The sequence below is a fragment of the Corvus hawaiiensis genome, chromosome 9 (genome assembly GCF_020740725.1).
Source record: "Corvus hawaiiensis isolate bCorHaw1 chromosome 9, bCorHaw1.pri.cur, whole genome shotgun sequence".
NCBI classification, from domain to species: domain Eukaryota; kingdom Metazoa; phylum Chordata; class Aves; order Passeriformes; family Corvidae; genus Corvus; species Corvus hawaiiensis.
The window spans coordinates 30,857,083-30,883,814 of NC_063221.1; the positions used below are offsets into that span (position 1 = coordinate 30,857,083).

The following is a 26,732-nucleotide window of genomic DNA, read 5'->3' on the forward strand; positions in this document are numbered from 1 at the left end:
TGTTTTATTCTGTATTTTAATTTAGGTCAGAGTTAAAAGCTATTGCATGAGATGTTGCCCTGGTATCCTGTCTAAACCTCCTCTGGCACAACTTTTCCTCCGTTTCCTCTTGTCCTGAAGGTTCTCCTGCCTTGGTTTGAGGACTCAGCTGTCAGAGCCTTTGCTTTAGAAGGGCCTTGTGCTGTTCACAGTCCCTCCATCAGCTTCCTCTCCTGGAGAGACGTGGAATAACCTGCAGTTGGCAGTGACAGCATCAAGGACATCTTTGACATCATCAGGAGCCATCTCAGGGCTGTTGGCATTTCTTGGCCAACTCATAACCAGGTTATGATGTGGTGGTGTTGGGTGGGCTGGTGGGGACAGCAGGTCAGCCTGGAGGGATGAGAGACTCCGCCTCATTATCCTGCTCATGAGGAACCATTGTAATGCCCCTAAATTCCCTGTAATTAATCCCGTGGTGATTACCACCCTGGAAGTGTGACATCCACAGAGCCTGTGGGGATAATGTGATTATGCCAGGATGGAGCAGTTAATGTCCCTCTGCCTGAAAGAACTGGGATGAATTAATTTAATGTCATACATGTATAAAACATCAGTTTTTACAGTTGTGCTGAGCACTGATGCATAATTCCATTATCATTTTTCTCCACGGCTTCACACATCTGTGTCTGGAATTGGGGTGGATTGATGGCCTGGTTCAACACTGCCATGGTCATAGTTACCCCTCTTAGCAGGGCTTGTTCCCTAGCATGCACATTCCTGTGATAGCTGCACCTTCCAGGATGGCAGCAAATCAGAGAGATCCGTGCTCTGCAGCATCCCCAGTGGAAAAGGAGCAAGGATCACCCTGACTTTGCTTTTAGCCTTTTCTAAGTGGGCTCTGAGGGCTCTGATGCCTTCCCAAGGGTGGGGGTGAAGCAGAGTTTATTCCCAATTCCTGCACAAAAAAGGGGGAAATATGCAGTGGTAGCATAAACTCTTATTCCCTCCTTAGTTAGAATCACAGAATCCCAGAATGGTTTGGGTTGGGACAGACCTTAAAGCTCATCCCATCCCACCCTCTGCCATGGGCCGGGACACCTTCCTCTATCCCAGGTTGCTCCAAGCCTGATGCAACCTAAGGAATTCCTGAACAGTTAAAAAGCTCATAAGGAATGTTATGTTTTGCAGGGCAGATGTTTCCATGTAAGGCTTTACAGTCCCATTTTGAGAAGGATGAGGAAAACAGGATAAAGATCCCTGGTTCTGGATCTGCAAGGTAAGCACTGGGCCAGGGCTGGGTCCTGGTACATCCTCATGGAACCACTCCAGACACCAGGCAGGGAAAGCTGCCCCGGGCCCAGCACGGCTCCAAGTGTTGTGCTCCGGATGCTTTTACTGCTGAAATGGCACTAGATGGAGCAGTCGACAAAATATTGCATTTCTGCAGCCTTCAGCCCAGGGCTGGAGGCCCAGCCACAGGAGCTGCCCCCAGGGATGCTCTGAGGATGCTCCATCTTCTCAGCCCAGCCCGGGAAAGACAAACTCCCAAACTGTGAGCTGGCCCTTCCCTATGAACAGGGGCGTGCTGCAAAAAGGACACACCTGGGTGCAGTGACAGGACGTTTCCAGGGAAGGAAATCATGGCCCATCTCACTCCTGCTGGTAACTGCCTTCCATCCTGGCAAAAATAGGGTAAATTGGCCCTTCCACACTGAGCTGTGGGGACAGAACAAGGGCCAGCTTGACCCCACTGACCCCAAAGCAGAGGAGCAGTCGCTGTGCCCGACACGCTGCCCCTGCAGCAAATAAATCTGCCTTTGCTGCTGAGACATTTATCTCTCCTAAGGAGATTAATTCTGCTGAGAGTTGCTGCACTGACACCGTCCAAGCTGCTGATGGGGCAGGTTCTGGGTGATAACCATGTCAAGAGGAGATGTTTTTCTTTGGATGGATCCTGGAATGGTTTGGGTTGGAAGGGACCTTAAAAGATCATCCAGTTCCATCCCCCTGCCATGGGCAGGGACACCTTCCACTATCCCAGGTTGCTCCAACCTGGCCTTGGACACTTCCAGGGATCCAGGGGCAGCCACAGCTTCTCTGGGCACCCTGTGCCAGGGCCTGCCCACCCTCACAGGGAGGAATTTATCCCTGATCTCTGATCTGCCCTGCCCTCTGGCACTGGGAAGCCATTCCCTGTGTCCTGTCCCTCCAGCCCTTGTCCCTGGTCCCTCTCCATCTCTTTTGGAGCCCCTTTAGGCCCTGCAAGGGGCTCTGAGCTCTCCCTGGAGCCTTCTCCTCTCCAGATGAACACCCCCAGCTCCCTCATCCTGTTGATGCTGAGGATGATTGAGTGACAAGGTTCTCCCTGATCGCTGAGGGGCTTCAGATGAGACCCTCAGAGTCCCCCCTCCTCTCCCCTCGCAGCAAAAGAAAGGGATACACTGGAAATGCCCATAAGGAGAGTGGAAAAATCACGTTCAGCCGAGCTCCTCGTCATTCTTTCCCTTCATAGCTGAGGGGCTGCTGGATGCTGAGCCTGTAAAGATCATTAGATTAATTCCTTTCCTTGCTGTGACTTAATTGTCTCCATTTGTCCTGCGCAGTGCTCATGCCGGGGGTGTGTTTCTCCTTGCCTGTATTTAGTTTGATCTCTACAGTGATATTGGAATATATAAATTAAGGCTGGCTCTGGCTCTCTGTGGCACTGAGATCCCACAGATGATTTTTTTGTGCAATATTGGTAATTTGACAGCAGGATTTTGGGCACTGGGAGATGCCAAGGGCAGCATCAACCCACCCGTGATCCCTCAGGGTCCCCATGAGCAGAGGAGCTGCTCCAGGGGATCACCCTGCTCCTCCCTGGGGAGATGGTTTGAGAGGCAAAGAGGAAATATGAGGCAAAGGAATGAAAATAAACATGCTGGGGATGCAGTTAACCAGCCTGGGCTGCAGGGATGGGAACAGGAGGGAAAGGGGGATTGGAGGGGGGCAGGGGAAGGCAGCAAAGTCTGTGGTGCCTCTCTGCAGAGCTGCAGCACACCCCAGAAACAACTTCCCTGTCCCCAAATCGAGAAGGAGGCAGGCACTTCCCAAAGCCACCCTGATCCTTAGCAGAAAATCTCCCTCACTTATTCTGCTGAAGCCAGAACGTTCCCCTTCCTCAGGGAAGCAGCAGGAGTCAGAGTGAAATTCCTCTCTGCAGGCACAGATCCAGAGCTGTCAGGAAAAAAACCTCAGTGAAAACTGTCACAAAATGGTGTTACGGCTCTTTTTGTCTGCAGCTGGGGCCTGACAGAGATGCCCGTGCTGGCTTTTGTACACAAAGTGGAGGAATTCCTGCAAAAAAAATCCCACCTTGCCATGTCTGTGCAGGGGCCTCCCTGGGGATGGGGGGGGTGGGAGGGGGTGTCACTGATCTGAAGAAACACCTCAAAAATGGCTGGTTTGGTGGTGTGCAGGTTTGTGAAGTCACCCCAGAAAAGCCACAGCCATGGGGACAGGAGCACACATGGGGCAAGGTTTAACTCAGTTTATTTGTACATAAAGGAGGCAACTGCATTTTGGGATATAGATTTAAAAAAAGGCAGATAGAAGTTTGAGATAGTGAATGCTCTGGGCTGAAAATGTGAAGAAAGGAAAGAAAATTGAGCAGATGGCAGATTTCCACGGAAAACAGAGGTCAGGGCTGTTTTCCCCTCCCTGCAAGGATGGGGGCTCTAGGCAGCTCAAGAGACATTTTGTCAGGATGTGAACTGACTTAACAACGACCAAAGTGGTCTGGAATTTACTTCTGCTTAGTTAGGAAAAAAAAAAAAAAAAAAAAAAAGAGCAATTAGCTAATCAGGGAGATCTGGGTTTGCCACACACCAGCTCCACCAAAGCCAGGGGAGAGCATCCAGTGGGTCCTGATGCAGCAAAATAAGGATGCTTGGAAAAGTGGGGCCTGAGCCCTGCCTCCCCTCTCTGTCAGAAGCAGAGGGATTTAAGAGAAAACCCTGATCTGAGGTGATGCTGGACCCTGTGGCTGCTCCGTGGTGGGGGAGACCCAATTCCAGCAGCTAAATCATGGCTTGGCTTTACAGGAGGAGTTTGGGAATATTAAAATTGAACAGAGGGGAAGCAGGGAGCAGACACTGGTCCAAAAGGCATCTGCCAGCAAAGCCACTCCACGGAGCTCTTGGACAGCATTAACACACCCTGTGATGGGAATCTGCTGGGATCTTCCAGTGCTTGGAATGCCCTGCTCCGCCCTGCCGTGATGCAGAGCCTGTCAATGGGCTGCGCTTCCCCATTAGCTCAAACTTAATTAGGGAAAAATAAGAGCCATATGGTAATTCCAAATCCAGGCAAAACAATGTCTGTGTGTTTGGGTCTGGCATACTCAAATATTTTCCTAGAGCATTAATTTTTAATTCTTACATCAGACCCGCATAAGCAAACATAAATAAGATTTTGTGCTTTCCATAATCCATCCAGCTTGTGTTTGTTGTTACATACACTGAGTAATCACTGCCTGCCACTACTTACAGAAGAGCTGATAATAAATATTAGGACACAAACTTACAAGTTAAATGAGATACAGTTAAGTAGTCAATTAAAAGGACACTCACAACCTCAGGTTGGAAAAGACTAAGTACTGCTGTTGTAATGTGCTTTTCTCATTCCTTTTGGTTGCTCACCTGCCAAATCTACACCGGGAGGGGCGGGTAGGAGAGTCTGGAGTTGTTTGTGGCACTGGGCGCAGCTTAGGGGTGTGAGTGGGATGAATGAGGAGAATTAGACACAGGGAACATTATTCAGATGAGGCAGGGAGGTTGCTCCCCCGTGACCCCGCGGTACTGGCCCTGCCACGGCGGGGCTGTTCGGGGAGGAGCTGTTTGCTCCCAGCTCCCCGTCCTGGCTTCTCCCCGCTGGGTCACACCGAGAGGGACGGGCTGAGCTCGAGGTGGGCTCGCAGGAGAGCAGCGATGTCCCCGTGTGCCAGTGACAGCGCCGAGTTACCGCCCTGCAGGACAGAGGAGGTGAGACATCACCGCCCGAATCCCTGCTCCATCCCCAAAACCTCCTTCCCTCCCTCCCCTTCCTCCCTGCTTTACAGTGAGTCACCGTCCCGCAAACCCCTTTGGGCCTCGACCGCACCAAACACAGCCCAGCTGTGCCTCTGCCTGGCCCCGCTGCCCTCCTGCATGTCTCAGATAAAATTATAGTTTAATTAGAAAATAGTTCCGTAATTCCAAACGCAGCCCTGTGGCCCAGCAGGAGGAATTTCCAGCGGCCCTGCCGCTCCCAGCCCGGCCCCGTCCCACGCGTCCCCACGGAGAGGCTTCGTTCTCAGGGAGGAGTTAATTGCTGCTAATTTCTTGGAGCTGAAGCTCTGCTGATTCCGCATGTCCAGGATTTCATCTGGGTTTTTTTTAGGATTACACCAGTGCTCCTGCCCAGTCTACGGCTGGGACAGAGGATGCTGTCACAGCCATCCCATATGCACCAAAACCAGGGGTACCCTCCTAAAAGTGATTCCCTGATTTAAAAAATGGACTGAAATTGCACTTCTTCACTTAAACCCCCCCCCGTGGGATTGCTGCCTGGAGCACATGATCCCAGCTGAGTTTTCCCCCCTGGTGCAGTGAGGTTGTGCTGGTGCTGGAGCCTCACCTTGTCGGTCAGCGTGACCTGGCAGCCGGGCTGGGCCAAGAGCAGCCTGACGATGTCGGCGTTGCCCTGGCGACAGGCCACCATGAGGGCCGTGGTCCCCTCCTCGTCCTGCAGGTTGACATCGGCCTGGCAGGACAGCAGGGCTCGCACCATGTCATCCCGCTCGTGGCTCACCCCCAGCATCAGCGCGGTCTGGCCTCCCTGCGGGGTCACAGGGACAGGCTGAGCACCCCCTGCCCACCTCTTCCCACAGCCCTGCTCACTCTGACTGCCAGAGATGATGATGATAATAATAATAATATTATTAATAATAATACGTTTACAGAATCATAGAATCATTTCGATTGGCAAAGCCCTCTGAGATCACTGAGTCCAACCATTAACCCAGCGCTGCCAAGCCCACCACTAACCCCCATCCCATAACCACATATCACAACATTGCATATTATTATTGCATTGTACATCTATGATAATAATTCCTACTAATATTGCACCCTATTGCATGTTGCTATTAAATCACACTGGGGCTCCTCAGCAAGTGTTGTGAGAGACACACGTTCACTTCTGGAAGGTCCTTGCAGCAGCATGGACAAACTGCCCAGCTGTCCCCAAATGTGGGTCCCCCCAAACCTTCCTGGGCAGTTTAACTCAGATCTGGACTAACTTTTACAGCAGTTTGGGAGCAGAGATGGATGAGGGCACCCTCATCCCTGAGAACAAAATGTGTGACTCTGATGAAGCTCACCAGCAAGCCTGGGGCTCCCATGCTCTGGGGTTTACCCCCCACTGCTCCTCCCTGCTGTCACTTCTGATTTTTACCTCAGAAAAACTTGTTTGAAAAACGTTCAGTCATTTTCAGTCCCTCCATTTCCCCCAGCTGTCACACCCCTTCCCAAGGAGCTGGTGGGTGGCCACGCTGCAACTTAGCTGAGGTTGCTTTTGGAACATTTGGGAAGCAGCAGCTCCAACCTGCGACCTGCTGCCGAGCCTCAGCCTGGCGCTGCCACGGAGCGCAGGGAACCCAAATTATTCCCCCAGCTGTTTCCTGTCACGCACCTGGGCGGCCCTCAGGTTGACATCCCCCTCCTTCAGCAGCCTCATCACCACCTCCATGTCCTGGTGGGTTTCGGGGGTCGCCAGCGGCGTGAGCATCACGGCCGTGTAGCCGGCGCGGTTCTGCAGGTCCAGGCAGCACACGCCTGGAGGGGATGGATCCAGCCCATGATGGATCACCCAGAGGGAACAGAAGGGAAAGAGGGAGTCATACAACGTGTGGCATGTTACATTCCCAGGAACAGGAGTTATTCCATGATGATACAGGACGGGGATTTATCGGTGTTAAATATCGAGGCTTCTGAGCTCAGCATTAAACCAACGGCCCCTGGTGCTACAGTTAATTACAACTGTTGAGGTCAACTCAATTAGCTTTGAAGACCACAACAAATACAAGTTAAAGGGGGATAATTAATGCCTCGAGCACATGCTGCTTGGAGCTGTGGGCTGTTTGCTTTGGCTCCCGTGGCAAGGGAGCAGCAGAGAGACGCCCGGCACCCAACGGGCGTGGAAAACATCCTGGCCCCATTTCACTCATTTTTCACTTCAAAGAGCCCATTTCCAGCTCCACCACGAGGAATGAGCCGTGTCTGAGGGTGAGGGCTCAGGTCCAGCCTTGCCCTGGGGAACCAGCTGCCTCAAACCCTTCCCTCCCTACGCCTCTGCGGCAACAATCGGGTTATAGATGTGTATGATAATCTGCCATTTCCCAAACATTTCATGGATTGTCCGGCCCATGAGAAAAGGCCAAAGTGCCTCTATTCTCTCAGAGCACGAGCACATTTTTGCCCCGTACAAGCTCAGCTGAGATTTTTGTTCTTTCATTGCAACACGAGCTGAAAGTTCAATAGTTGAACATGGCAGTTTTTCTGCGGCACTGGGGGGTTCCTTATGCTCTCAGGGGTCTGATCCTCCTGCCCCAAGCCATGATGTGGCTTTGGCTGCTGCAAGAAGCTGGGGAACCACCCCATCCCACCTGGACTGGGGCCATGAGGGACATCCCTTTGGATACAGGGACCCAGAACCATCCCCAAAGTTAGGCTGCAAAGCCCCCAAGATGTGTGAGGGCATTAATGCTTAATGTCCCTGAGGAGCCTCAGCTGGGACCCCTGACTACACCCACGGGCCCAGGGCTGAGCTATGGGGAGAATGCTGGTCGTGAGGTCAGCCAGGTCTCCTGGATGGACCTCGGCCCTATCCTTGTATTTTGGATGGATCTTGGGCCCCTGTTTGCCTTCTGGATGGGTCCTGTGCAGGGAGGTGGCTGTTGGTCCTCAGCCCCACCTCTGTGCCACCTCCTTTAGCTCCTAACTGAGCTCCCTGGGAGGACCCTGGACCTCATTCAATGCTTGCCATGTCTGGGACTGTTCACATCCCCCTGTTCCCTGTGTAGCCATCACTCACGGGACCACAACCCAGTGGCAAGAGCCATTCCCACCCCCTGCCCAACAAAGGCCCTGGCTGGGCAGAGTGGCCGTTCCTACCCGTGTCCAGCAGGAGCTTTGCCACCGGGAAGTTGGAGTGGGACACGCTGTAGTGCAGAGCTGTGTTGCCGTTCCTGTCGGGCAGGTTCACCACCGTCTCCAGCAGCTGGGGCTGGATGTCCCCCAGCGCCTCCAGGTACGCTGCCACCACCTGCGGGCTGGAAGACTTGTGGCTGGACACCTGGAACCACTCCTGGGAGATGGAGCCGAGGACGTGCCGCTGCAAACACCAAGGTGTCACCGTGAGTGTCCCTGCGAAGTGGTGCCTGCCGCACTCCTGCGTGCCCTGGCACCACCCAGCCAGCACTTAGCTTGTGGGTTTGTGATTGCTGCTATAACTTGAGGGGGAAAGGAATTTCCTGTGGTAACTTGGATGAGTAACCAGACAAAGCCTTCATCTTCTTTTTTTTCCCCCCCTTTTCCTCTCTTTATGGCTGTTCTAAAACTGACTCAGATGTCACCTCACCCCCCTCTCCTCACAAAGCTGTCCAGGGCACAGCCTGCAATGTGCCATGGGGATAATCTCATCTATTAAAGTGAACAGAGCATGAACTGTGTCTGAAACGGGATTGGGGAATATCTGTACCAGATGCTTGTTGCTTGTGCTCCTGATTTCTGGGAGGTGTTCACTGAGGAGCTGGCAGGCGGTGAGGAAATCTTCAGAGGGTTTGCACCTAAAGGGAAAAGACTTTTGTAAATCCACCATGGGGCAGGACTTGCAGGAGGTATTGAACCAGGTAGGAGAACACAGGCAGATGAGGCTGGAATATGTTCAACACTTATTTCCATGCTTAAGTTATTGGACACAAATTGTCCCATTGACTTGACACAGATTTTAGGTTAAGCACTTAAATAAGGGTTTAAGCCCAGAATCACAGATTTGTGTGGTCAACTTCATCTATTACAAAAATCCTTAAGGTGGGGAAAAAAAAAATCTTATTCCTGAATCTGCAAAGAACTTTACCAAAAAACCTTCCATGAGAGGGGAGAAATGAGCTAACTGGCCAGCCATGACTCAGTGTGGAGTGTAGGGCCTGAATCAATCCCCATTAGATTCTGCAGTAACTCAGAAAATATTTAGCTCTTTAAAGCCTTTTCCCTTGTCTGCAGAGGTCAGCACTGCTGTTCCACCAAGCAGAAGAAGTCCCAGCCCAGCCCTGCAGCGCCGTGTCCTGCGGCCATGACAGACGGCGTGGTCACCACCTGGTGTCCTGGTTACCTGTCAGCCTCGTGCTGAGAGCAGGGTGCTGCTCTTGCTGATGCCTCCTGCTCATCATCATCCTCACACTTCTCCCCTGAGGAAGCCCCTTTGCTTTCCCTTCCAGCCTGCTCGGGCTCCACGTCACCAGCTCTGCCTTCGGCCTCGGTCTCGGTGTCACCATCCGATGCGCTGTCGTCACAGCTCGTGTCTTCGCTTGATGTCGTCTCGTAGCTATTTGAGGACACCACATGTTACTCCCTCCTTCCCCTGATGGGGCCTGACCAAGGCTCATTGACTCCAATGGGCCTTGGGCGAAGCCCAGAGCGACAAGCAGCAAGTTAAAAGGTCTGAGCCACAGCCATAGTCGGGGTTAGTCTTTGTTTGGCTCCGTAAGCAGCAGGAGTGTGACAGAAGCAGTTAATGAGCAGCAGGCAGGGTTACTTCAGGGTTTGGAGGGATGTCCATCACACACAGCCCAGGCAGGGGCTGAGAGCTGCCTCCCTGCTGGCACGGTGACAGAGAGCCACCTGTAGCAAGGAGGGACTGGTGGTGTCGGCAACCTCGAGGAGCACGAGACAAAAGCTGTGTTTGCACAGGCTGAATCCACCATTCCAGCAGCCCTGACAGAGATCTCTCCTCTGGCTGTCTTAAAGCATTAATAACATCTTCCACAAAACAGAACATTTCACCCTGACAGACCCCAAAACTTTCCTCAAAGTAATCAAGACTCCTCCACTCCCTACAAGTCGTACCCATTTGGTAGAAGCAGCTGTACACAACTAGAGTGAGGAACTCCTGATGAACCCAGCAGCTGGGAAGTCAGAGGAGCAGGATGTGAGCAGAAAGCAGCACCCAGACTGGCACACACAGCTGTCTGCCCAGCCCAGGGACAGTGACACGTGTCCTGCACTCTTCATGCCAGCACACGTACACCTCAGCAGGAGATGCTGCCCCTGCTTAGCTCACAGGGAGTGTTAGATATTGGACACACCTGGAATGGGGAGCACAGCCTAAAGTTTCCTTCACCCCAAGGTAATTCCTTATTTACCAAAAAAGTCTTTTCCCAGGCCCTGAACCAACTGCTGTTGGCTTTGCTGGAGCGTGGGGGCAGGTTAGTGGCAGCGTGCCCACCCAGGCAGTGCTGGGCTCCTCCAGAACCCACCAAAGTCAGTGGGAATCTTCCCAGGGAATCTTCCCATGGAATCTTCCCACCTTCCCCAGCTGGGTTTTGGATGAAGTCCCACGAGATGGGTGTGCAGAGAGTGTCAGTCCCCAGTGTGTCCCCTGCTGCTCTGAACACACCACCACCTGTTCTCAACGGGGTTACTCACAGCTTACTCAGAGTGCTGGATTAAAGAAGGGAGAAAAGAGGCTCCATTTCAACTGGCCTTTTAATCAGGAGGTTTGGAGGGGAAAAGAGGGGGAAAAGGAATGACTTCTCCAGCGATACAGAGGATATTCCACGTTAAAAGGCAGTTTGATCTTCTGAACAGATGCTTACCCACCATTTACCCCAACAAACTGGAGATTCTTTTTGGTCCCATTGCCTCCTGCATGGAAACCATAACCTTTCTTTTTCATGATGGATTTAAGACTTGTGGTTGGAGAGTTTTCTACCAAAATACAAAATAATAGATTAATTAAGCAGATGTGCCATAATTAGCAATAATTATTCCCCACCTCTAGCAACAAGCTACAAATCATAACCGTAAGCATCTTACTTCATCTTATGAGAGTCTTTTGATGTCTTGCAGAACTACAGATGCAGCTGGCCACAACCTGAACCTGCCCTGCCACCTCTAAATACAGGTCTCAAACATCTCCAGGTGACTGGGAATATAAAGGAAGTGACTGGGAATTATGTATTTGTCCTATGAATATAAGTAGATTTTACTTTTGTAATACTGTTTTTGTTTGGGTTTGTTTTTTTTCCCCCAGTGGTAATGTATTGGAAATTTCCTATATAAACCTGCTATAATACTACATGGATGAGTTTTTCCATTGGACTTTGAACAGTGTCTATATATTGCTTATAAGGAGTAAGTCACTTATCTATTTGCAAGCCCCCTCCCTCCCTCCCCCAGTGAACAGGCGTTGGATTCCCATCTTCATATAAGCTAAAATTATTTTAGATGAAGGTCTGTGAGTGGGGACAGGTCTCTTCCCAGTCTGGTCGCTCAGTTTGACTGGTTTGGGTTCTGGAGAACTCCATGCTGATTTACCCCAGATGAGCACCAGCCCCGTATTCTCGCAAACTTGAGATGTGCAATCCAAATAAAAGGAATGTTTGTTTGATGGAACAGCCACCAGTGTGGCAGCTTTTGGAAGCTGATCCTGCATATAAATGAGCCACTGCTTTATGAGCTCCTACATCACTTTGTTCGCTTTTTTTCATGTCAGATCCATAACTTGTGATGTGCAGAGATTTGCCTTTCTCATCATGCTTAGGCGAGACTGTTCCTGATCTGACTGACAACAACTGTTCCACCACATCCCCCCTGCTCCACGCTGGAATAAATGGGAAAAGATTTGGCCCGGACACATCGAAGCCTATGCCAGTATTATTTACCCAACTGTTGATAGTGCATGTTGGAATTCTCCTTATCCACGGGCCCTTGCGAGGAGTAGGCAGAGAGCAGGGAGTTTAGGGAATTAACCAATTGGTTCTGGATGGAGCTGAGCTTGGAGGCCGGCTGCTTGATAGCACTGGCTAGCTCAGGGTACCCGTGCTCCAAACACAGCCACTGCTCCTGCAGGAGCTCCTGGATCTTTTTTACATATTGGCCAATGGGGTCAACAGCCGGGAGGTCCTCATGGCCAGGGGCACCTTCCTCTTCCAGCCCTTCCCGAGGTTTATCTTCTCCAAAGCCTGCCCTGCTTCCGGCTGCCTTTGGGCCAAAGGAGTCACAGCTGTTCCGGTGGTTCTGGTTGTCGTCACTGGGGTGCTCGTGGATCTGCAGCTGGGTGAAGCACGGAGCAGGAAGTCCAGCCTCCATGCCAGCCTCACCAGAACGTCCCTCTGCTCGAGCGTCTGCCAGTCCCTGCTCTCTCCACGCGCCCAGCTCCACGGCCTGTGCATGGACGTTGTCTGCCCTGTGGACACCACAGCCGATGGATCTGGTGGAGAGCGGGATGTTGACGTTGATGCCTTTGTCCTGGGCCTGCCTGAGCCCTGCCACCTGTGAGAACTCGGTGTTCACCGCAGCATCGAGGCACTGCAGGGCCCCACTGCCCCGCCACGACCGCAGCTCGGCCTCCTTGGACTTCTCCTGGCACAGCTGCTCTTCCAGCTGAGCTTTGGAGCTAGCCAGCAGCTTAATGCTTTTCTCCTTCTCCTGGATCTCATGATCCTGCTGCTCCAGCACTGCCCTGACCTGCTCGAGCTCCTCTTTCTTCTTGCCCAGCTGCTCCTCCAGGTCAGCGATCTGCTGCTTCAGCGCCGCGACCCCGCCGGGCTCTCCAGCGTCAGGAGCCTGCGGAACACCGCTCTCCTTGTCCCCTCCAGCCCGGACATCCCTCTCCTCGCCTTCCTGCAGCACATTCAGATCCACCTCACTCACACTTAGCCCCCTTTCTGCAGGGTTCATGCTCTCCTCTGCCAGCTGGAGGGCAGCCGCTGGTGCTGCTTCACCCTTGGCCACGTCGGAGCCGCCGCTGGCATCGGCGGCATCGCCCTCCTCGCCGCCGCTCTCCATCACCACCTGCAGCTGCTGGTTCTGCCAGGGAGGCTGCACGGGGCCCAGCCCCGGTAGAACCCCGCCGGGATGCCCTAAGGAGCCGTCCTGCTCCGAGCTCATCTCCCGGGGCGGGGTGAACGCGCTGCTGTCCGAGCTGGGGCGGGAGGTGCTTTCGGAGCCGCCCTGGTCGGGGCAGTGCTGGGGAGGGGTCCGGAGCGGTGAGGGGACTGCCGGGGGGCTCTGGCCGGGGGGCAGCGCGTCGGGCATGCTGGAGGCTCGCAGCAGCTGCGGCCGCGCCCACAGCGCTTCCCGCGGCCAGCCCGGCTCCGCCTGCGCCCGGCCCTGCTCCGCCTGCGCCCGGCCCGGCTCCGCCTGCGCCCGGCCCGGCTCCGCCTGCGCCCGGCCCGGCTCCGCCTGCGCCCGGCCCTGCTCCGCCTGCGCCCGGCCCTGCTCCGCCTGCGCCCGGCCCTGCTCCGCCTGCGCCCGGCCCTGCTCCGCCTGCGCCCGGCCCTGCTCCGCCTGCGCCCGGCCCTGCTCCGCCTGCGCCCGGCCCTGCTCCGTCTGCCGCCGCGTCTCCGCCAGCAGCGCTTTCCTCCGGTAGCTCGGCTCCTCGGCCGCGGCCTCGGCGGGCAGGGGGGCTCGGGGGGGCTCCTCCCCCAGGGACGCCTTTCGCTGCGGGAAGGAGCAGGTCGAGGTCCAGCTCTTGCTGGGAGCGGCGGTGGAGCAGCCGCGGGAGCCGTTCTCGGGCAGGCTGAAGTTGCGGGGCAGCGTGCTGAATTTGGGCTGCTTGGCTCTGCGGTGGATGTGGACCCTCCTGATGGTGTTGCCTTTCTCGATGTCATCCACGTACTTCAGGAAGTCGAGGTCCAAGTGGAAGCCGTAGGGCGTCTCCAGGGAGTAGGGGAGGCCGCGGGGCTGCTCCCTCTCCCCGTTGGGTGGCTGGCCCTCTGCTGAAACAACCCGTAAAAAAGGAATTACTGAATTTTGAAAAAAAAAAAAAAATTGTTTAGAGCAAGGGGGAGATGTTTTTTCTCTTTTCATCTCAGTTTTGGGCAGGCAGGGGCTGCAGCTCATTATCATGGAGGCTCGTGGTGAAGCTGTGCAGAGACACGGTGACACGCGCCAAGCTCTGATCTGCTTTTCCAGAGGTGCATCAGGTAATTGTTGCACTGAGGAAGCCAAAAATTTGCTGAAATCATGGCTCTAATTGGCAATTAAGAAAACAGCAGGTTTTGCAGGCAGTGCTACGTGTCTGTGTAGGTATAGGGAGCTGCCTGGTGGATAACAAATGCAGCTCAATAACAGAAGGTGGGACCAGTCTATGACAATGACATTTTTCAAGGCTTTTGGTTTGGTTTGAACTTTTCGGTGGCGTAAGCAGTGCGCACCAAGCAGGAAAATCATTGCCTCGCTTCACCTGCAAGCGCCAGGTCACAAATTATTCCTTGAAAATGATGGATCCAGGCAGAGGCTGGACCCAGACAGCGCCAGCCGGCGTTCAGAGCCGCAGCCATGCAGAACACGTGCATCCCAAGGTGACCGGCTCACTGCTCCCAGCACAGCTCTTAATTGAGGCAAATCACCACTAAATGGGTGTCCTGTGTTTGCCCACACAGCCAGCACAGGCAAACAACAGTTCTCTGCCGAGTCTTCCCCTTTTAACACAGCTTAACACAGCCATCTCCAGCCTGCAAACGTTCACAACCCCCATATTTCCACCTTGAGAGCCCAAACAGTTAAATTTCTGCACCACTGATGATTTTCTTTATGCAGCAAGTCCCTGAAACCACAGTGGTTTGGGCTGCTGTGCACCTCTGAGCAAACAAGTTGGGCTTAGGGAGGAGGAGGAGGAGAAGGAACCAGGGCCCATGGCTGACCCCTCTGTCTCCATCCTGGTGCAGCAGCTGGAGAGGACCAGGACAATTTGGAATGGATTTTGGTGCTGCTTATCACAGAGCATCACTGAGATGCAGGTGCTGTTCGGGTAGGAAGCAGCACATGGAAGTCAGAGGACGGACAGAGGGAAGACAGCACTGGGGTCATCACAGGGCACAGGAGCACAGCTGGAGGGTGGGAGCTGGGATCTGTCCCAGAGCACGAGAGGACAAATATGTGCTGATCTACAGCTGGGACCTGCTTTGCTGTGGTTTTTAGGAAGTCTGCATAATAATAAATGATGCGTTATTTACCTCTTGGCCCCACATCTACAGAGAACAGGTTATTTACAGTATTTCTGGTGAGGAAATTACTCCAGGGCTTGGTTGGGTTTTTTTTTCAAGGAATAAATGAACAAATGAACATCCCATAGCCTCCATACCTTCTGTCTTCTCCATGGTGGGGTCTAGCTGGGCTGTCACTTAAACATCTTCTGACAAGGGCTGAGGAGTCGCTTCACCCTTGAAAAAAAAGAAATGGATACTTTTAATTTAATAAAAGAAAGCTCAACCATATGAACTTCATCTCTCCTTAAAGCCTTACAAGTCTTCCCAGTCCACCCCCCTCCCACTTCCCATCTTCTGCAGCCCAGTGGTGTCCAAAGGCTTTGAAGCTGCTGAAATCAATAGCTCCTTTTCCAGAGGCAACAACTTGTGCTTGACAGACACATCCCGGGGAGCTGGTCCTTGTAAAACATCCCCTGCATTACAGAGCCTTTGACTGCCAGCAAGGACAGACAGACATCTGAGATGACTCGAGATCGATGGCACAGGGACTCTCCACTGACTCCTGTAAGCTGGAGATATCCAACATGATATAACATCCCTGACAACAGGGGTATAAACTACACACAGAAATGACTGCTTTGCCTTTTTTTTTTAATCCACAACAAGCAGAGATTCAGAATTTATGTTGAATCTCTTTCAAATGACAGCCATTACTTCAGAGCACATCCCTACTGTTAAAAAGAACCTGCACCAAATTGCACTGAACCACAGACAAATTGCTTTCAGCTCAGGGAACAACTTCAGGTATCTACCCCAGCCAGCACTGAGATCTTTGTATCATTCCTGGGCTCTGTTGCCCTCCAGCTCCTTCCCATCATGTGGACAGGGGTGAGACCCTCCTGGAGCATGAGAAATTAAGGCTGGGAACAACCAAGAAAGGTCCTGGGTGAAACTTCTCTCCTCCAGGCCCTTGAGAAAGGCACAGGGAGGAGGCAGGGAAGGCTGAAGGAGGTTGGGGCAGTTGGACATCACAGCAGGAGGCTCCCTGGCTTGTGTGAGAAGGACAACAACGCTCTGAGTGAGAAGGTCTGGTTTTAATTTCTGCTACAGAGGATGAAGTGGGAGTTTCTTGAACAGTAGGTTGTTTATGATTCTCCTTACAGTATTCAGTTTGGCTCCTGGCCAGAGACAGTCCCACAGCCGCTTGGAAGTCCATCCCTTCTCCTCCAGTGCATCCCTGAGTTAGGCAAGATTCTCAGGGCAGGACCGAGCAGTGCAAAGCCTGTGCTGAGCCAGCCCCAGCTCACACCCATCTCATGGACCAAACCACCAGAGTCTGAACGCATTTTCTGCGTGCACAGCTTTGCCTCAGCTCCCCATGAAGCGGCTCCAGCCAACCTTTACCAAAGACCAGATGAAAAATGAAGCCAAATCCTGCTGTACTGTTACTATAGGACATTGCCTCATCCCTGGAAGTGTTGCCTCATCCCTGGAAGTGTTGCCCCATCCCTGGAAGTGTCCAAGACCAGGTTGGACAGGGTTTCAAGCAACCTGGTCTAGTGGAAGGTGTTCCTGCCCATGGAAAGAGACGATCTTCAAGGTCCCTTCCAACCCAAGCCATTCTACAATTCTGTAACAAATACTTTGAAAGATCAAAACCTTTTAAAGAAACAATTAGCTGTCAATCAGGTAGGCATGTTTATGGTGGATGTACAGCCCTGATGGAAAGTCAGGAAGGTCCCAGCCCAAGAACATCAAAGCTCTCCAAAGCTCCTGCAGGGTCAGAGAGGGTCACACTGATGCCCACCCAGCACCTTGTGAACTCCTGGAAAGCTCCTGACATGCTCTCCAATTAACCACACTGCTTCTGCAAAGGGCAGCTCCTTCTGTCTCCTCCTGCCAATGAACAGCACGTGCCAAAACAAACACCAACCTCTCTCTCAAATGTTGTTTCTTTCCCTTAATTTCCCAACTGCAGCCAACTACAGCCTGACCAGTTACACTCCCCTCTTCTAGGTCATTTATTCAGAAGAGGGGGGAAAAGCCAGTGAATAGGATGGTTTTTAATATCTAGATAATTACATCTATTTGGATCATTTATGAGCTGGCCGGGTCCCAACTCTGCAGCCCAAACTGATACTACGACTACTCTCTTTTGACCAATCTACTTCAAAATCGCCTCGTAAAAGGATGCTGAATGTACCCAACCGGCTTGCTGATGTTCTCCTGTCCCCCCCAGGGCAGCTCAGGCATGGAGAAGATGGCTTAGAGCCAAAAATGTTCCTCTTTGGACCCCACAGCTGCTCTCCCATGCCTGTCCCTAAGAAAAATGAGATTAAAACATGAACTCATCTGCCAGAAGTAGCAGACCCTGACACCCAGGGTCCAGCCCATAATTTGAGGCAGGGCAACACTTTTAGGTGGGTCTCCATCCTTCTGAAACCTGTTAGGCTGACCCTCTGTCGGGTTCTATATTTGCTGAGTCTTCTCTATTAAATAAAATGGAAGAACATTTCTTTTTCTCCCCATGCATCGCTGATTTTTACCTTTGCTACACAGAGAGGCCGTGGGGAGGATTAATCCGGATTGGAATTAGGCTGTTTTTCTTAAGGCAGGAATAAATACATACAGAAATGGAAACGGAGAAGCCAAATATGTGAGAAGGCAACCGCACAGAGCGAAGTGGTTTTATTCCCTGGGGCAGCCCGTTTGCAGGGACAATGTACTGTCTTTTTAACCAGCCTGGACTCAAACACTGGCTCTTTACACTCACATTTAACCCCTCTTTCACTCCATCCCACTTGCCAGGCAATGTGAGCAGCTCCCCCATCCACCCCAGCCAGGAGAAAGGAGAGCACCATCGCACCCCCAAACATTTCAATTACAAATTAACTCAACCACATACCACAAATATACACAAAATTCATTCTGCCAGAGCGTCTTGATAGTAATTTTAACTGGGAAACAGTTAACCCTGAGCCTATAAATTAACAAGATAATCCACCAGCACGTTAGCACAGTCTCATTAGCTGTAACACAACATTATTTGAGCTCTGCCTGTCTGTTCTCCTGCACTGCAGCAGCGGCTCCAGCACTTTGTGGTGAAAGGAAAAACTGTGGTTAGCAAAGCATTTAGTCATGTTACCTTCTCCCGCTGGCACCTACAAACCCCCCGGGGAGCAGCAGCTCCTGCCTCCCTCCAAAGCATCTTCTCCCGTGCCCAGAGCCGGCAGCGAAGGGTTCGGAGCACAAACGCGTCGTGGCTGAGCCCCAGCCTGCTCCAGCAGCTACAAAGTTGGTCAGCTGAGCTGTGACCTTGCTCAGAAAGCAAATACAAGTTTAAACCAAGAAGCACAAAAGAGGGATTGATTTTCCAATAGAGCAGCCCACGGCTCTCGGATGACCTTTGCGAGGACAGTTCAATCCCGGTGCATAAAACGAGTGACTTTTCCACTTAATAGTTATCTTTCCCAGAAAACACAGAGCACCGAGTGCTGCCTGGGCTGTCGGGGGTTCTCCCTTATCAGGGCTGATAATTGAAAGGAGAGTCAATAATTAACGACGGGGTCGTTGCTGTACCTGATGCTGCGGCTGCAGCCCTCCGCATGCTGCACCTCCGGGCTGGATGGAGCATTAGCAATTCCATGAGCGCCTCTCCCGAGGAAACGCAGCCGGCTGCCGCGGCTCGCAGGCGGCAGCTGGGGGGAAGCTGCAGAAGGGCTCAGTGTCCCCAGTTCCTCCCGGCGGAGCAGACACAGCCCCCCGCCCTTGTCCCCGCAGCTCCGGCCCCTCTCGCCGTGTCCGGCCATCCGCAGCCCCGGGAGATGCCGGACGGGATGGGCAGGGGGAACGACGGCGGCACGGGCAGAGGATGTCGCGGTGTCCCCGGGCTCCCGGGGGGGACAGTGGCACTCTCCGTATCAAACTCTCCAGCCCTTGGCTCTGGGGTTATCCATCCAAACTTCCAGCTGGCAGAGCAGACACGTGGAACAGGCTGCCCGGAGAAGCTGTGGCTGCCCCTGGATCCCTGGAAGTGTCCAAGGCCAGGCTGGACGGGGCTTGGAGCAGCCTGGGATGGTGGAAGGGGTCCCTGCCCATGGCAAGGGGTGGAACGAGATTTAAGGGCTCTAAGGTCCCTTCCAACCCAAACCGTTCTGTGATTCTGTGATTTTGGGCAGGGTACTTGTGGCATGTGGCTCAGTGACGGGCAGGGTGCCCGTCCCAAGCCTGTCCCGAGCTCCGGCATTGGCATTCCCCTCGGGCATCCTGGACTGCTGCCCCTCCAGGCTGGCAACAGGGACAAATCCCTCAGTCTCCGCACTGAACTTGCAACAACCTCATGCTTGCAAAGGCCGAGGGGTTCACTCACTGCCCGGGCTGCAAACCTCTTCCAGGGCTGGGAAAGAAAATCCTGGGAAGTGGAGGCATCCCCTGGGACGCGGGGGCTCTGCTGGGGGCTCTCACCAGGGACTCCCATCACAGAGCAGTGCCAGCACCTTTCCCATCGCTGAACGAGCAGCACAACCCAAATCTCGTGCTAGGGAGGAAAACCACATCTTGTCACTGTGTGAGAGCAGAGCTGCTGGCGCTGCTCCAGCTCCCTACAACCCCCAAACGGGACTTTAGCACATTAACTTTGAAGAAAAGCAGGCAAGGTTTGCCTTTGCAGGAAGCAGAGTATCTGAATGCATAGAGAACCAGCAGTGTTTGTCCTTTTGCCAGCTCTCCCCGAGGCACGGATGGGTTAAACTTCCTACCCGAGGAATGAAAAATAATTTCAGCAGCCGGCTAAATGCCGCCTTTCCCAAACACTGCCTTTCCCAAATGCCGCCTTTCCCACGCGGCTCCATCCCACACCGCGCGGGGCCTGACTCGGTGTCGATGGCTTTCTGCTTTCACAAGCAATTACTGAGCCTGAGGTTCAAAACCAACTCCAGAGCACGCTGGCTCATTTTCTGCTGAATTCTTCTGCTTTAGTTACGCTTGTGCGTCTTTTCTGAGCGCATTCTGCTGCTCGTGCTCTCCAGACAAAGCAGCACGGTGGAAAAAATACAAGTATTTCTATATGATGCTGATTTTAAAGTCATTCTGAAAGAATTGTTTGGTTTTCCCACTGGAAAGACCTAGCAGGAAGCTTTAATTTGGAGCATTTCCTCATTGCAATTACCCACATACGACCTACAGTTGTTCCCAGATTTAATCCCTCTGCAACTGAAGAAGTCTGCGACCCCTTAAATAAGCTTTTAATCGGGAGCTATGAGGGGAAGGAGTCAAAACATGCAAATTAATTAATTATGGGCTAGTACTTGATGGATTTACATCTGGCCTCTGATCGCTTTGCCCAGGGGGGCTGCTGCAGGGGGGGAAGTGGGGAAGGGGCTCACCAAGATTGTCTCCCAGGCATGAGAACTGAGGTCATGGCCTGAAACTGCTGCTGCTTCACATCAGGCACCGCAGCTGGCGGGGGGGTTTTGCTCTGCCGGCTGCTCCCATGGATGAGAGGAACCAGACGGCCCTGAAGTGGCTCAAGAGCCATCCCATCCACCCCTGCTGGCCACCACTGCTGCCTCCCTGGATGCTGGCAGGGCTGCTGCCTTCCCCTCCCCACACAGAATCCCTGTGGCATGGCAGGTTTGGGCCTCACCCCCTCTCCTCTCCACCACGGATCCGTCATAGAGCGACTCAGGTTGGAAGGGACAACGGAGATCATCCAGTCCCACCTCCCTGCCCCAGCAGGGTCATCCCAGAGCACCTTACCCAGGATTGTGTCCAGATGGGTCTGGAATACCCCCAGTGAGGGAAACTCCACAGCCTCTCTGGGCAATCTGCTCCAGTGCTCGGTCACTGCCCAGGGAAGAAGTTCTTCCTCATGTTCAGGTGAAAATTCCTGGGCATCAGTTTGTGCCCATTCCTCTTGTCCCATTGCTGGGCACCACTGAGCAGAGCCTGGTCCATCCTCTGACACCTCCCTTTGGATACTAATATCCATGGACGCGGTCCCTTCTCAGTCACCTCTTCTTGAGACTGACCAGGCCCAACTCCTCAACCTTTCCTTGTAAGAAAGATGCTCCAGGCCCTTCCTCATCTCCTCAGCCTCCACTCCAGGAGCTCCATGTCCCTCTTGTCCTGAGGAGCCCAGAGCTGGACACAGCACTCCAGATGTGCCTCACAGGGCTGAGCAGAGTGGCAGGATCACCTCAGAGTGACCCACAGACAGAGCTCACCCTCGGCACCCAAAGGGTTACACCCAAACCTGCTCCATCCCGGTGGTCTGGATTGCACAACAACCGGCTGAGCTATCACTGCAAATGGACATACCAGGAATAAAAACGGCCTCTCTGGGAATATTTGTTGTACGGATTTTTCAATTCTGTTTTCACTGCAAAGGAAGAAAAATAACCCACTTCCAGTCTGCTGGGGACATGCACACGGGTGGGATCTGCGCTGTGATCCGCTGCCGGCCGGCACGGCCGTGGGAAGGAGTCTCCCTCCAGGAGAAAAAGAAAGAGGTTTGAAAACTTTGTGGGATTAAATAAATACCTAGCTAAATAAAAGCAGTTTAAAGTCCTGGTTTGCACTGCAAGGAGTTGTCACAAGGCTTCCCAAAGTGAGAGCAAGCAGGGTTCCTGCAGGATGAGATCTGAATCCCAGAAGTCCATCAGCCACCTTCCCACATGTGTCTGGCATCACACAAAACAGCTCTGCCAGTGGTCCTGTGCCCCGCAGCATCCCTTGGAAGGGCTGCTTGAGGGGACAGAAGGCAGCTGAGCAGATCCAAAATTAACGTGGGGAGACCAGACAATGCCTGAGCCACTGCTATAAACCCAACAGCAACCAGGAGGAAAAGTTTCCACGCTGGATCCATCCCAGCCTGCAGCCACGCCACCACACATGCGGGGCAGGCTTCCCTCTGCACTGGTATCACCCACAGCACGTGCTGAGGCAGAGCAGGACTGGATTTAGGGATGCAAAACCTGTTACTTATGGGAAGAGCCTTCATCCTGGGGCCAGTGGATCGGTTCAGCACGTGGCTGATGACAGTGGGTACCCCACAGCACCGGGATCTTATCGCACCCCAAGAGGAAACTCCCTCAGCTGCTGCCTGCCCAGGGCATCTCCAGACCAGAGTTGGGAGCTGGAAGCAATTTGTGAGTGCTGGAGAGGGACGAGCTCTCTCTGCAACTCATCAGCTTGTGGCTGATGATGGAGAGGTCCAGGCTGGCCTCCCACCCTCTCTGCAAAAAAAACAGCGGAGGAGGAGGAGGCGGATGGGGCTGGAGCCGGGGGCAGTGTGCATGGAAAACATCCTGGAGGCATGTGGGGCCTCCCCAGGGTTTGAAGGAGAGGGTTCACAAGGAAGCTGAATAATGAACCCAGCACCACTTAATAAAGAAGCCAAACTCTTTCAGCAACCCCCAGGTGTGCAACTCTTGGTACTTAAACAGCCATTTCAGGCCCCGTTCCCTGATTTTATTAAAGCTGCTCGTTGCTGTCTAATAAATGTTGTGAACTTCCTGCCAGCATTTCCATTAGAGACGGGTCAGACCTGGAGGTATCAGATATCCAAACCCTCTCCTTCTTTTACGGCTTACCAGGAGGGGAAAACGATCACATTCACCCCCTCCTCTGATAACCTCTTTCCCGACTGACCTTCAGCTCATTCCAGCCACAGACTTACAAAAGCTTTGGTTGATTCGCGTGATTTTTTCCCATGCCTTGAAAACTGTGATGTTTTCCCTAAAGTCTCCTTTCCCAGAGCCAGGTGATCACAAAAAGCACCCAAAGCCCTGAAACAAAAGTGCTGCACAGTCAGAAGGCAGACAAAAATCTGAGGTGCCTCGTTTCTAGTGTTTATTCTTTTTGCCTCAATCCCACAAGTTTTGAGGGAAAATAATGAAGCCATGCTATGGCTTCTGGTCTCTTCCAAGCTGCTGGTTTCCACCTCCTTGACCTTGGGACAAGTCAAGCTTTGCTGCCATGATACTGAATAACTCCCACGTGGTCAAAGACAGTGGGACATTTTAGGTGCTTTTAGGAAAACCCTATTGTCTGCATTTCTCTCCTCTTCCCTGGGCAACCACCGCAGTCCCCCACGGAGACACGGAGACATTTCACATCGATTTCTGACCCGAGCCAACAAGACTTGGATTGATCACACTCCTGACAGGTTTAAAAACCTCTTCACACAGGAACGTTTCTTTTTCAGGCCACCTGAAACCACCCTCCTCATCGATTGGGACTGCAGAGAGGATGGACGTGCCGCCTCCCTCCTCTGCTGGTGATTTCTGTGTGGATAACGGGAGCTGGGAGCCCTGGAGCAGCATTTCCCACCTCTCACCCATTTGGGGTTTTTCCTCCAGGTTTTTGACCAAACCTCAGCCACATATTGCTGGTGTAGTTTCAGCTTTCTCACTTGCACCACACTCAACCCTGATGGGCAGAGGAACCGGCTGCAACGATGAATTTAAGATATTCCCATTTGGAAGATGGGGACCTCTCTGTCTGGGTGGGTTTTCACCATATTTCACATTTCTGACTCCATCAAATTGTCCATTTGGGCAGTGTATCTTGATAATGACACCACCTTCTTTTTCCTCAGGTGCTTTTTTTTCCTGTGCTGTTTAAACCTTGGGATGGGCAGGACTTGAGGCTTCCCAAACCATGAATTCCACCAAGGTCTAAAATAAATAGGGTTTTGAAGCAGGAGCTCCCTGCAGCCGCTTCCTCCCCACTGCTCTCCCCTGGCATTGTCACTGTGAGGATTTCTGCCCCAAGCCATGGCCTCCTTCACACCCCTTGAGCTGGGGTCAGGGTTTTATTGACCAAAATCTGCATCCCACTGCTCTGGAGTGAGGCAGAGTCACATAACCCCTGTCAAACAGGGCACCAAGTGGAAAATACAATAACTTTCCCTAGTGGCTTTTTTCCCCTCATCAATGGGGCCACGCTCATCCCTGTGGCTGCTCCCAAAGCTTCCTTGAAAAGACCCAAGATTTGGTGAGTTGGGCTGCAACACATGGTGATACAAATGTGACTTTTAAAATATCTGGCAGCTGTAAAACCACCAGGGGAGGGACCTGAATCAGCACCGAGCTCGTGAATGAGCCTGTATTCATCCAGCAGCTGTGTCCCAGGATCTCAACACCGCTCCTGATTCAAGGAATGCTTTGAGGCCAAACCTCTCCCTCCCAAAAGGTTCCCATGCCAGAGGCTGTTTGATGGGAAGCAACGCAGCACTCCTGCTTGGTGGAAAAGAAATATGTGGGAATGGGACAGCCCCAGCACTGCATGAGGGGGTGACACCTGGGAGATGAAACCTTCCTCACAACAGGACCTTCTGGAGAGGAGCCAAATGCAACCATGGTTTTCCTGTTCACAAGGAAACTGCACCAGGAGTCTGACAGAGCCCACAGCAGCAACAGGCTCCCTGACATCTCCTCTTCCAGTTTTGATGAATCCATTCACTGATCCCTCCTCAAGCACAGATTCCCCAGCCAGGTCGCTGCTCATCGGGCTGACTGTCATTTCAGCAGATATATTTATTTTTTAAATATTGCAATCAAAGTGACAAATAATCAGTGATTAACCTGAGGTTACAGGTTCCCCCTCCTCATTTGCCATCTCAGGAATCATTTAAGAAATCAGCTTTTCCCATTAGCCCATCCCAAATCAAACACAAACCATCTGGAAGACTGCAAAACATGTCCAAAGGCAAATGCTGATATTTTTACATAATTTGCCTTCTCTGCCATTGCTGTGGTCGCTACCCTTGCCCTGCATGAGCAATGTTTTTGGGTGTTCACCAATTTCATTTGGGCAACACAGCTAAAATATTTCATATCTGGGGTGGCTCTGGACAAGGGAAACCCTTCCTGATGGTGTCACATCCCAGAGCTGTCAGGAAAATGAGAGATCCCTGCACAATCCAGACCCACTTCCATCCCTGAATGGTGAACATCACACCCAGAGCATCCAGAACACCACTTCCTCCATCCTGCACTCACTTGAACTTCCAGCTGAGATTATCCAACCCACGTTCTGCCTTCTCCGACCTCCTCATGGACCACCCAGCCTCTTCTCCAGCGATCTCAGCGATGTGCACCCCACCGCAGCAGCTCCCTGCTCCCTGCTCCTGCTTTCTCCCGGAGCACAGCCCGAGCTCTTAGGCCTGTGTGAAATCACCAGCTGGACTCTGGGAGCCGAGGAAAGTTGCCCGGGGCACGCCTGGTCCCGGCAGAGTTGGGCTGCTCAGCAATACCCTGGCAGCGTGCACGGCTGTGGAAAGGCGATGCTGCCTGCGAGGGAGAGGCGCTGCCCGTCCCTCCTCTCCTTCCCCGTCCCTCCGCTCCCGGCCCGTTCGGGACACAGGGAACCCGAGCACAGCCCTGGCCAGAGCCAGCAATGAGTTACGGTGCCAGGAGCTGCTCCGTCCGGGCGGCTGGAACGCCGGCAGGGAAATGGGGAGAGGCTGCAGGCAGGAGGGGGAGACCACGCTTAGCCCGGAGGCTGGGCTGGGGCTTGGCTGAGCCACATCTTCAAGGCTGAGCAGGGTTTTATGCTTCGGCTTTGAGGCTAAACACAACTCTGGAGACTTCCACTGCAATGCCCAGGGCCTGGAGGCCCTTCCCAGCCCTCACACGGTGACCTCTGGGGGTCCCACCAGGGCTCGGAGCCTTCCTGCCCTCTCCCAGCTGCCCAGCCACGCTCAGTGCCTCCACCCCTGAGCCAGGGGTGCTCTGCAAACACTCCTGTCCCGAGTGATCCAGGGCTGATGCTGCCCCGGGGCAGCCACGCGAGCGGCCAGGAGCCCTGAGCACCCCCTGAGCATCCTTGGAGCACACCCAGGAGCACACCCAGGAGCACCCTTGGAGCACCCTCCAAAGCGCTCCCACACATTCCCAGGAGCATCCTGGAGCACCCCTGAGCACTTTCAAAACATCCCTCTGAACATCTTCCAGCGCACCCCAGGAGCACCCCCAGAGCACCCTCCCGCGCTCCTCCCAAAGCCCCTGAGCACCCCCAGACACACCCCCCACACCGCCTCCAAACGCCCCCAAGTCCCCCGGAGCATCCCGCCAGCCCCTCCGGTGCGGTGCCCGGTCCCCCCGCGGCTGCCGGGCCCCGCTGTCCCCGCTGTCCCCGCCCGGCGCGGCCGTACCTGCACGGGCAGAGCGCGGCGGGCGCAGCGCTGCGATCCCGCTGCCTCCTCCGGGAGGGACCCGGGGCGGGACCCGGGGGCGGGGCGGGACCCGGTGCCCTCCCCCGGGCAGCGGGGCCGGGGGCGGCCCGAGGCGACGGGGACGGGCTGCGGGCGGGACAGCGGGAGCCAGGAGGAGCGGCGGCCGTGGGAGGCCAGAAAGCCGCTTTTTGGGATGTATTTTTTCCCTTCCCTCCTGCCCGCGGTATTCAGTTTAACGCTTTATTTATAGTTTTGTAGCTCATCCTGTTTGCACAGATGCGAATCAAGAGCGGTGGGAAGGGAAATCTGCGGGGATGGGCTCGGGATGCAGAACTTGAG

General features: G+C 53.4%; 1 protein-coding gene across 5 annotated transcripts; it reads right to left on the reverse strand.

The window, feature by feature from the left end:
* Positions 1–3,496: 3,496 nt before the first annotated feature.
* KANK4 (KN motif and ankyrin repeat domains 4) lies at positions 3,497–26,461 on the reverse strand. Of its 5 annotated transcripts, none has more exons than XM_048312863.1 (10): positions 26,373–26,461; positions 15,370–15,448; positions 11,945–13,999; positions 10,877–10,988; positions 9,394–9,606; positions 8,761–8,848; positions 8,175–8,394; positions 6,694–6,836; positions 5,638–5,838; positions 3,497–4,987 (listed from the first exon to the last, which is right to left on the reverse strand). In XM_048312863.1, exons 2-10 carry the CDS (start codon positions 15,383–15,385, stop codon positions 4,898–4,900), a joined length of 3,138 nt encoding a protein of 1,045 aa, XP_048168820.1. In that variant the 5' UTR covers positions 15,386–15,448; positions 26,373–26,461; the 3' UTR covers positions 3,497–4,897. The 5 variants fall into 5 exon arrangements, with proteins under 5 accessions (XP_048168820.1, XP_048168816.1, XP_048168819.1 ...); XM_048312859.1 differs by having other exon boundaries at positions 11,945–14,002; XM_048312862.1 differs by lacking the exon at positions 26,373–26,461 and adding an exon at positions 25,219–26,003 and having other exon boundaries at positions 11,945–14,002.
* Positions 26,462–26,732: the final 271 nt, after the last annotated feature.

Excerpts from the sequence above, each read along its gene's own strand:
- KANK4 (XM_048312859.1), bottom strand. Across the intron at positions 10,989-11,944 it reads CATGCACTATCAACAGTTGG|AAAACTCTCCAACCACAAGT; the intron begins GTAAATAATACT and ends GTATTTTGGTAG. Across the intron at positions 6,837-8,174 it reads AAAGCTCCTGCTGGACACGG|GCGTGTGCTGCCTGGACCTG; the intron begins GTAGGAACGGCC and ends CATCCCCTCCAG.